General features: G+C 44.8%; 1 protein-coding gene across 1 annotated transcript; it reads right to left on the bottom strand.

Moving 5' to 3' along the window:
• Positions 1-298: 298 nt before the first annotated feature.
• Positions 299-9,203, bottom strand: Klf6 (Kruppel-like factor 6). Its single transcript, NM_011803.2, has 4 exons — positions 8,850-9,203; positions 5,348-5,924; positions 3,930-4,053; positions 299-3,460 (listed from the first exon to the last, which is right to left on the bottom strand). Exons 1-4 carry the CDS (start codon positions 9,051-9,053, stop codon positions 3,409-3,411), a joined length of 957 nt encoding a protein of 318 aa, NP_035933.2. The 5' UTR covers positions 9,054-9,203; the 3' UTR covers positions 299-3,408.
• Between the last annotated feature and the right edge of the window lie 1,488 nt (positions 9,204-10,691).

The raw sequence follows: 10,691 nt of genomic DNA, 5'->3' as shown, positions 1-10,691 counted from the left end.
TATTGTGCCCCCCTCCCAACCAAGGCTGTTTCTTTCAGGCTTTGGAAGACATTCAGTCCATTTGAGGGGAGTGTGTGTGTGTGTGGGGGGGGGGGGGGGGCAATGTCAAAAGCCTCCCTCCAGAGACAGCTGTGGTAAGTAGGAAGACAGGGAAGGCAGGGACTGAGCTAGGCAAAAGGCCCTCAGAATTACACAATGGTGATTTCCCGGGGAGGAAGCCAGGCTGAGTAACACAGCAGGAATTTGTTAACAACCCCCTTCCCCCACTGCACCCCAGAAAAACAATCAGGCTCCAGATGCTGATAAGAATTCTTTTTATGTTATTCGAATAAAAAATACATTCATACAGAAATATAACAATCTCGCAAAAAACAATTTCAAATAAAATCTTGTAAAACAAAATTTTACAAAAATCTTACAAAGATTCTTTAGATAACAGGGTGCTTCAAAAAAAAAGAAATAAAGAAATTTCACTAATAGAAATTTTTTTTTTTAATTTCAAGCAAAAGTTCCTGCTTGATTGAGGCTCAGTTGTCACCTGACCAGAATGGACTGCTTAGTATTAAAGTTACAGCATCGACACGGACGGCACCCAGCCCCAGCCAGTCCAGCAACGTCGCTGTGTTTCATAAGTGAGACGCGCCAGCACAAGTTTCCTCTCTCTTCTGTTTACCTTCTTACTTAATGGAATTGCTATGGATAAGCACACAGCAGGGCCAAAAAAGGAGTTTTCCAAAATCCAGCAAATCAAGTGCTAGGATTTTGAATTGCCAAACAAAAGTGCATTTTCCCCTTGAGCAAAATGAAATCAGTTCTGTAGAGAAATGTATTCATCAGGCCAGATACAATAAAACAAAACAAAACAAAAAGCAGTTAAGGGAGCTTTAATCATTGCTCGTTTCCAGGAAGATCAAACGAAATACCAGCCCAGCCAGACTCATTCTCATATATGTAAAGATCCACACCCAAAAAGCCAAGCAGCTGGATGAAATATCAGAAATATCAGCTGTCTACGCTGTGGTATGCCAAATTCCGGGAAAGTACTCCTTGAAAAAGCTGGAAGAATCTACATGCTGGAAAAAATAGTTTCATCTGCATAAAAAGTATTCTAAAAAACAATCCCTGTGGTCAGCTTACTCTTAGGTTAGATCTTCTAGTAAGGCTGAAAGGAAAATTAAAACCTTTGTGTGTCTGAGTCCAGCTGGTTGGCCAGTATTTTGTTCATGCCCCTTCTAAATGGCCGAAGGTCCCCTATTCCAGGCTTGCCAATCGTGACTAGCAGAATCAGCAGCCTGGAAAAGACTCAACGCCAACAATGTCTCCAGCAAACTATTAAATTAAAGATAAAGCCTCTATAAAAGTTAGGTTATAGTTTTCAATTTCTTTTAACCTCCTTTATGGCCATTTTGAAATACTTCTTCACAGGCTGTAGAATTTTCTAGCTAAACATTCTAGTTTCTTCTTAAAAAAATATTTATATATTATCTATATATAATATATATATACACACATACATACACATACTATACACACAAATATACATACACAAAAAATTTCATCCACTTTTTCAAAAAAAACAAAAACAAAACAAAAAGCAGTATACTTTCAGTATTACCAACAGATAGCTAGACAGGTACTCAAAACTTGTGCCTTTTGAGCAAGATATTGACATTGGTTTTTCTTGTTTGTTTAATACTTCTGTATCTTTAATATGTGTGACAATGTTACATAATAAATACAGCCGGTGTGTGTGTGTGTGTATGTGTGTGTGGGTGTGTGTGGGTATGTGAGATCTGTACAGTTGTGCAAGGTCTCTTAAAAGAGTCTCATGGTAGCAGAATTAGTTTTCAATTGCCATGTCTATTTTTTTCCCCATTTTAACACTGACAGTCAAGTTGTTGGAAATGAACACATGTTGACATGTCAAAGGACTTTTCACCCGTTCGTTCATCACTGTGGAGGATCTTAAAGAGGTGTTCTTTTTGTTGTCGTTGTTGTTCTTTGTTTGTTTTGTCCATATTATACATTGATACAGTACAATGCCAGGTGAAAAAAGAGCCTTAATTAAGCATGCGTCACCCATTCCCCTGTATTTGACCCCACAGAAGGGCCAGTTGCATAAGGCACCATTATGAAGGTCAACAGTGCATTAACAGCTAGAAAACCAGAAATAGTCCTCAAGGCATAAATAAGAGACGTAGCTGCGTGAGAAAAAACGGTTTCTAAGCTTAGTGGTTTGATCCACTCTGAGAAAAAAAGTTTGTGTTCTTAGCCTAATGTGATATTAGACGGGTAATTTCCAGGCCCCTAGCATTTAGACATTTGACAAGTGTCCAATTTCTCCAAAGGGTACCTTAAGATTCTCAAAAAAAAAGTAAATTCAAATTCCGAGTCGTCGAAAATACAACCCTACATTGCACAAGATCATTTTGCATGGGAGTGTTACAAAATAGAAGGATCTGGGGGGGGGAGGGGGGAGAACGTGTCTTGCCAGGCCTAAATGGCTTAAGGAATCATTATTCTACACAAATTAGATCTTATAGCTGCTTATTAATTGGAATCAAGATTGGAGACGCAATTTAAAAATGTTAAACGTTTATAGCTCCCCCAGACCATGCACGACTTGTTTTTTTGTATTATAAGGGAAAATGACCACTGCGATTTGTAAATACAGCTTATACAATGGGTTACAAATGAGCTCCATGTAGCCAGTAAAACAAGCTACTTGACACACTGCACATTCTATAGCTGCACCAGACACCAGAAAGTCCTTTCACACAGGAAAGGGGCACAGGGGCTCCCCCTGCCCTTAACACTCACCACAATGGGTCCTGAGTTCCCGCTCCCACCCTCCATGTTTTTCCATCTTTTTTTTTATTATTTTAACTTTTATTTATTTTTTTGTTGTTGTTTTTGTTTATTTTTTTCTAAGGTGCAGACACCCTTCAGGAAATGATTGGTGGTCAACTCATCCCTTGGTATACTCCTCACACACAAAACATTCAAACTGCTTTTTTTTTTTTCTGTCTCTTGCAGTTATTTGATACCACATAGGGGGAGAAAAAAAAAGTCTGCCTCACCATACAGTCAGTAATAGATCCTCAACACAACCATCCCACCCACTAACATTCTCAGTGCGCATGCTCACGGCCAAAAGCTTAGAGCCTCTCAGAAGGTTAGGAACCAGTGGTGAGTCCGGGGTCACCCAAACACCATGCACCATGGGTGCTATGCCACTCCTGACATGACTTTTGTAGCCCTCAAAAGACCTTCCAAAGAGAGGCCCCTGGAGGTAACTGGATAGGAAGCAAAATGGCATGCTTTGGCTGTTACAGGCATCCCTCCTTCCATGGCCGCCTCTTAGCCTGGAAGCCTCTTTTAGCCTACAGGATTCGTCCCTCTGCTCCTTCAGAGGTGCCTCTTCATGTGCAGGGCCAGGTGGTCAGACCTGGAGAAACACCTGCAAGGGCAAATCAGAAACAAAGCGGTGAGTTTTGGCTCGTGGATTGTGTGGCCCACCAGATTCCAGTCCCTGGACAAGGCCTCTGAGTCTTTACCAATACTTTTTAGGGACAGGGACGCCCCAGACAGAGGAATACATATTCAAGAAGCCTTCAGAGAACACCCAGGAAGTCCCAGAAGTCCCATGGAGGGTTTACGTTTTGAATTTGAAAACTGTTGGAACCCATTTTGAAAGCCTTGCCCTAGACAGTTTTCTTATAGAAATCTGGTACAGTGCTTCCTAGGAGAGATAGTCAAGGTGTCAAGAGACTTTTGCAAAAGCCCCAGACTTAAAAGAAATGGCACCAAGTAATGGGAAACTCCTGACCTTCTTCCCAAGGCCTATTTCACACACCTACTCTGCCCTGGTTCTTCCTCATTCCCATGACCCCACACTTCTTTTTCCTGTGAAGCCTTCATTGACATACCTGTCACAGTGGGAGCATTTAAAAGGCTTGGCACCGGTATGCTTTCGGAAGTGTCTGGTCAACTCATCACTTCTTGCAAAACGCCACTCACAACCTTCCCATGAGCATCTGTAAGGCTTTTCTCCTGGGAAAAAGAGCACACGATAAAGGCACCATTACTTCACTGACAAGATAGGGTAAGGGAGAAGACTGAACAACATATATACCGTGGGGTCCCCTCAGTCTACAGACCTCACCATATGCTTTCATGGCAGGATGGTACCTTTGGCAAGCTAAAGGTCTTTTCTAACCTAGCCTGAAGGGCTCACTTAGGCTGTTCATTCCAGGGATCCAGGTTTGACAAAGTCATCCTGGCCGAATCAAAGTTACCTCATAACAATGACAATTACTCAGACTGATGACATACTTGCAGGGTGAGATGTCAGCCCACAGGACCCACAGCCTTGCTGAGGGAGGAGAGTTATTGCTTTCTCCATGGAGACGGGTCCCCTCCAGCACTTACTCCTTACTCATTTCCCTGTGGAATGAGTCGTCTGGGACCTTCTACATTTCTACAAAACTGAAATCATGCGTTTCTGAGAAAAAACCTCATTCAGAGGGCTTGTGGATCCGTTTCTAGATGGCAATCAAACGACCAAATTGACATCACTCCCTAGCTAAATTATAAGTGTAGAACAGAACAAAATGCTACCCATGAGTGAAAAATGATGCTCAAATCAACCCAAGGCAAAAGCCATCTTGTTTGGGGAACACTCATATCCTCTCCTAGCTCTTTGCCTCTTCAGGGCCCTGACTTCATCTCTCAAGAATTTGACTATCCTCTCGGTAAGATACAAGTTTACAATTACTTATCCTGTTATCCTTCCCCTCCTATCCCAGATGTTGTGCTGCCAGTTTCAAATAAACAGAATTTAATCTAAGTAGTAGCACTGTGTTAAGAAAGCCCTTGTTTTTGTGGCTGTATTCACAGTAAATGCCCACTAGCCCAAGACTTTTGCTCACTCTGAGGCTTCAAAATACCACTGTCAACATCAGCAAACTTCAGGCTGCCCAAGGAGTGTCTGTCCTGAGCCTGCACTTACATGACAAAGAAAGAGGTGCAACCCAACATAGCACGATGCATGGGACAATGGGAAATGAGCACCCAGTGGGTGAAGGTTTGGGTATCCATGGAGAATGTGATCTGGCCTCCTGTTTAATCTGAAAGCATGAACCATTCATCTGATTCAAATGTCCAGTCTTTTAAGATTCTACTCTGAACTCCAAAAAAGACCCAATTCCTTAGAGACAAGAATCTAGGAAGTGAGGACTGTCTTGCTTGTGACCGCATCCTGGGGGGGTCCTGGCTCCCTCCCAGTGCTGATCGACTGAGGGCGCCCACCAGCAGCTGACCACCCAGGCCCCAAGAGGGGACTGACCTGTGTGAGTGCGCTGATGTGCTTTCAAGTGGGAGCTTTTCGTGTAAACTTTCCTGCAGCCATTAAAGTGGCACCGATGTACCCGTCTTCTGCCATCTGGGGAGGCGTCGCCATTACCCTTGTCACCAGACTTCCCAGAGGTCCCACTTCGAACCTTCCCAGGTGAGGGCAGGTCTCCTGGCCCACAGCCCCATAGTTGAGAAGATTCCCTGTTCACTTCTGGAGAAGATGGAGGTGTGGAAATGACGGAGGAACTCAGATTTCCTGAATTGACTAAGACTTCACCAATGGGATCAGAGGTAAATTTGGTCGTGGGTGAAAGTTCCTCTGAACTGTCCGAAGACTCACTGCTGACATCAGAGTTCAGGCTATTGGTCTCTAAGTTATAATTAAAGCTGGAGCTGATCAGAGAGTCCTCTGGGGGACTAGAAGAAATCTTCAGTTCTGATTCCTCCTTCTTCTCCCCCCGAGCTAGAATGAATTTGGTCCACAGGTCTTCCTGGCTGTCAAATTTTATCTCAGAGGCTGACACGTAGCAGGGCTCACTCTGAAGATAGCGTTCCAACTCCAGGCAGGTCTGTGCAAAAGGAACCACAAGAAGGCACGTGACTGTTACGGCTACTGAAAGTGGAACTGAAAGCACACAGGAATAAAAAAAAAAAAAAAAGGAAACATGCAACAAAGGACAAATAAATTATTTCTGTGTCAGGTATTGTGGGTCACAAAGTCTTTTGTAATGCGAATCTATTTCCCCGAGAATTCTAGAGGAAAGCTGTTTCTAGGAATCTGAAGGAAAAGTAGAGGTGAGACCTCTCTTGGTTTCTCCAGTGTTGGACCAATGGTCACAGTGAGTGATGATCACTAAGCCTGTTTTGTTGTTATAGTTACAAGTGTTGACATTTCTAATGACGATCCTGGTAAGCCACACAAAGAAAACCAGCCTTACACACATCACTCCCCCTCCCACCAACCTAACAGGTTTAACCAGATCCTCTGACAGTCTCTAGAACTATGAGCATCAATGAGAGAGCCCTAGCCATCCAAGAGTATTCACCCAACAGGACAGAAATATTGCACAGCGTGCAGTGTGGTCTGAAGACCCACTTGGGGGGCACAGCTGACAATATAGGGCTGGCTGTAGTCAGAGAACAGGCAGCAGATAGCTGTCTGTATTCACTTCATGGGCATCGATACATTTGAAAAGAAACCTCTCATTTTCTGTGTAGCTGGGACCTAAGAGATATACATATACATATGCATATATATATATATATATATATATATATATATGTATATATATATATATATATATGCGCACACACACACACACACACACACATATACACATGCATATTTTTAAATGTCATTTCCCAAGTCCAGGACTATGGATACCACCAAACTTTAATGATTTCTTTGCACTGGCCACAGGGAAACAAGAAACCTTGACAACAGAAGTGAATTCTTCCAGAGTAGCTATCTGCTATTGTAAAGGATGGAAAGGGGAAATTACTCCCTGGCCCTTCTGGGAGTCCCACAATGAACAAGGACTTTATCTCCTGGCCAAGGGTACAACAGTATGAGTCATCACTCCTTTTTCTTTCACGCAATGCCAAAGGAGACTTCCTTTTGAAATTCTGACCTGCAGCCAAATAAGGACCCGGCTCAAATATACATGCAGTGTGCCATAACAGGGTGCCCCTTCCCAGCCCTGCCACCAACCTTTCAAGGAGCTACACACTGCAGAGATCAGCAATCCCCTCTCCCCACCATCTCAAACTTTCTAGCCACTGGAAAAGAAAAACGGTAGGAAAGATTTTAGGATTCAATTATGTAGGCCCTGATTTTTCACTAGCTTTGCCTGCATGCCCATATAAGGCCGTCTGTGCCTCTGTGTATTCTATTCTACAGACAGAAATTTCGGCACTAAACTGCAACAAAAAAATGTTATCAGGGTACAGACCATCTTGAGCACAGGCTACCAGCAAAAGGGCTAAAGCTTACTAAACAATGTGCCTTCTATCACAGTATACACATCCTAAGTCCCGGCCTCACACAGCAAGCACAAGCAAGCTAAGGAAGAGGGGGTGCCTGTTTTCCATTTCCCCCCAAAATTCGATGTCTGTTACAGTGTGTACAGTATTAGGAATCGAAGCGGCGATACCTATTATTGATGTTCCAAAGAAATGGCGAAGACATTTATGAAGATCTTGTTAAACTTTAATCAACTGGCTAATTTAAAATCGCCAGTATGCTGATGAGCAGTGGGGACCTGATCGAAGCTCTCTGGGAGTTTAAAAGGCTCTGAAGGGGACCAGGAGCCAAGTCTGGCTAGTTGCCCAAATCCCAAATGCCTAAAGGAAACTACTAAGATCAATTTCAATCACGTCCCAGGGAGCAGCTTCTTTGAGGAGGAAAAATGGAGAGGGGGAGAGAAAGGCAGAGAGGATTGTGAACAATTAAGCCGGCATGGGGAGGTTTCAGCCAACACTTCGCTTTTCCTGGGTTTTAAAGCCTGGGAGGTTGTGAAACCGACGGAATTTATTTGATCTGCTAATTCACTTGGAGGAAAAAAAATACCCAGAAGGGTAGAGAGACGGCCACAGAATCATCGTTTTTAAAGACAATGGTGAAAGTGTTTGAGAATATTTTTGCCACTCACAGAATCCTATGACTTAGAAGGGGTAGGGGGTGTTTCTTTTATTCCGGTTGCCCCAAATTCTAGTTCCACTAAAATGCCGGAATTAGAGATTTTTCTTGCCCAAAGTAAGACCCGAAGCAACTAGGAATGGACTCATTGTCATATGACTGACAAGTCACTTGTGTGCAAACAGCACCCCCACACACACACACCCGCCGCGCAGTCAACAAGAAAAGCAGGTAAGAAAAACAAGGCAGGCATACGTGAATGATAAGAAATTATCCAGACGGAAAAGAAACTGCAAATGGCCTTGAATTCAAAAAGAACTACTGCGTTCCGCAAGCAAAATGTTAAGACTTTTAAATTTGGGACATACAAATATCAAAACAAAACCAAAATCCTTAAATCAAATCTTTTGGTAGTCAAGGCAAGCTCGTTCGTATGACAGGGTCCAGCTGTGGAGTTTGGAGCTGGTACAAACCCCAAACTTGTGCCAAGGGCTCAGGTCTGGATCGGTCAGAATAATTTGGGGTCCCCCCCCCCAGGTGTATGCTGCTCGTAAGCTCGGAATTAGCAAAACACGAAAAAAAAATGAAGAAATAAAAACGTAGTGGGAAGGAGAGCTCGCCTTCACACAAATGACAACTCTACTCCTCGCTCCCGAAGGCTCGCTCTACAGTGCCTTCATCATTCCAGGCAGCAGAAGGACATCTTAAGATCATTACTTTATATTTTTAATTAGGCAAATGCTAATCATCATTAAAAAGATGCACTTCCAAGCACACACCATCTTGCCTGCTCCTCCGCGCGACTCCCTCCTCGGCGTACCGGGCAGGTGAAAAAAAAAAAAAAATCCGTATTTACCTGTTGCCAATATTCCTCCAGGGACGGCAGAGCCGAGAAGTAGCCCGTTTCGTGCACAATCTGTAGTTCCTGGAAGATGCTACACATTGGGAGCACATCCATGTCGGGTTGGAAAAGACAGTCCTCGCTGTCGGGAAAACAGGGAGGTGAACGATCAGGAGTCCGAGCAGAAACTGTTCCCGGGAGCGCAGGTGAAAGTTTCATGCAAACTGGATGGCGCTGCAATCGGACGCCGGGTCCGGACCCTCCCGCAGCCCGCAGCGCGCCGAGCCCACGCAATATTTGCAAACAGCGGACTGACTGCAAGCGTAACCCCTGCAAAACTTCCCTATTCAAAGCTCCGCTGCCAGCCTCCCCCCTCCTCCCCCGCTTGGCTCCCCCCTTCTCCCCCCACGTGACCAGCTTGGAGCTCCGCCCCCCACGGTACCCAATCCTGCCGCTCCTGTACCCGGGGCTGCGCGACGATGATGTCAGCTCGCACCAATCGCCGGTGCGGACACACAGCGGCCCCGCCTGGCGTGACCGAGCCTCTTCATTAAAGGCCTCCTTATTGGTGCAATTCGAACTCGGCCTGCGCTGATTGGAAAGACGTCTCACAGGCTATTTTTAGCAGGGTATATAAGGCGAGGGCTACGGCGCACCGAAGGAGTCGGCGCTGGGAGGTGTACAGCCCAACGTTGCAGAAGTGCGGCCGGAGCGGCCGGAGCTGGGGGAGCCTAGCCGGGCAACCGGGCACCTGTCCCCGCCGCCCGGCTGCCCGGTTGCACCTTCTGATCCGGTCACACGGACCGGCACCCCCCAAAAAGACCAAAGATAGCAGACATATTCCCGATCCCCCTCATTTCCTCCCGCTGGGTTCCCGTGTTCCCGGATCCTTCCCTGACCCTCCATTCTCCTTGGTCCCTTGATTTCTCTCTTTGTTCGGAGTCCCCTCCATACTCAGAGATGCAGAGGTGCCCCGGGGTGGGCGCAAACGTGCCCGCAGGTTTCCCTGTGGCGATGGGACAATAAGACCGAACAGCAGGGGGACTTGGTACTCCAGAGTCACTGTGTGGTAGTTTCTGTCTAGGACGGAGGATGACAGGAGCCTGAGACCAAAATACCCCCACTTCTTACGCAGGCAGAGAGGGGGAAACGGTAGAGCATCTCAAAAGCCCCCTACCTGACCAGTGTGTCAAAAACACTCAGTTCTCAGGAATGAATTTTACCCACTCAAAAGTTGAAAATGCAGCTTTTAAGATCGCATCCGTGACCTGGCGCCATGGCCACACTGTACTTGGAGACCTGGACATTCACAGCTTAAAACTCCCCTTTTTCTTGTTGCACAGTTTTAATTCAAAGAAGATGCAGATTTTGCTGCTAATGGGGTTTAAATCTGTTTATCTCGTAGAAGGCAGTCTCGGAGATGTCTCACCAAGGTTAACAGGCTTTCCCATGGATGTGTAAACAATTCAAATTAGGTTGAAGATGACAATTTTTTTCATACAAATTATCTACCAAAGCACACCATGATATCTAAAAAAAAAAAAAAAAAAAACGAGCGACTAAAATTTTTGAATAAAAATCCAATTATAACAACTTCGAATATAATTTTTAATGAATAGTATCCTTTTAAAAGTTGTCAAGTACGTAAAATAAGCTGAGGGGAGTTTTTCTGTTTAATTTACGAAGTCTAGAAGAGAAGCATGTGCCAGAACCATAGGCTTGTCAGGTTTGTAGGCCTATGTATGGGGGCGAAGATGGGAAAAGTTATCTCACGTGCCTATTGTATGGAAGAGATGGAGGTGACCATGGGCCTTCATCCCATCTACCCTAGTAACAAAGAGGCAGGCCTGTCCCTTT

This window comes from Mus musculus, chromosome 13 (genome assembly GCF_000001635.26).
Source record: "Mus musculus strain C57BL/6J chromosome 13, GRCm38.p6 C57BL/6J".
Classification (NCBI taxonomy): domain Eukaryota; kingdom Metazoa; phylum Chordata; class Mammalia; order Rodentia; family Muridae; genus Mus; species Mus musculus.
The sequence above is the reverse complement of the archived record's forward strand: the minus strand, read 5'-3'. Positions and strand labels throughout refer to the sequence as shown.

What these genes read in the sequence shown, in the direction of transcription:
- Klf6 (NM_011803.2), bottom strand. Translation starts at nt 9,053, where the DNA reads ATGAAACTTTCACCTGCGCTCCCGGGAACAGTTTCTGCTCGGACTCCT. An exon ending in TGGAGGAATATTGGCAACAG is followed by an intron (nt 5,925 to 8,849) that starts GTAAATACGGAT and finishes CCTTTTGCACAG; the next exon opens with ACCTGCCTGGAGTTGGAACG. An exon ending in AAATGCTCCCACTGTGACAG is followed by an intron (nt 3,461 to 3,929) that starts GTATGTCAATGA and finishes TTGCCCTTGCAG; the next exon opens with GTGTTTCTCCAGGTCTGACC.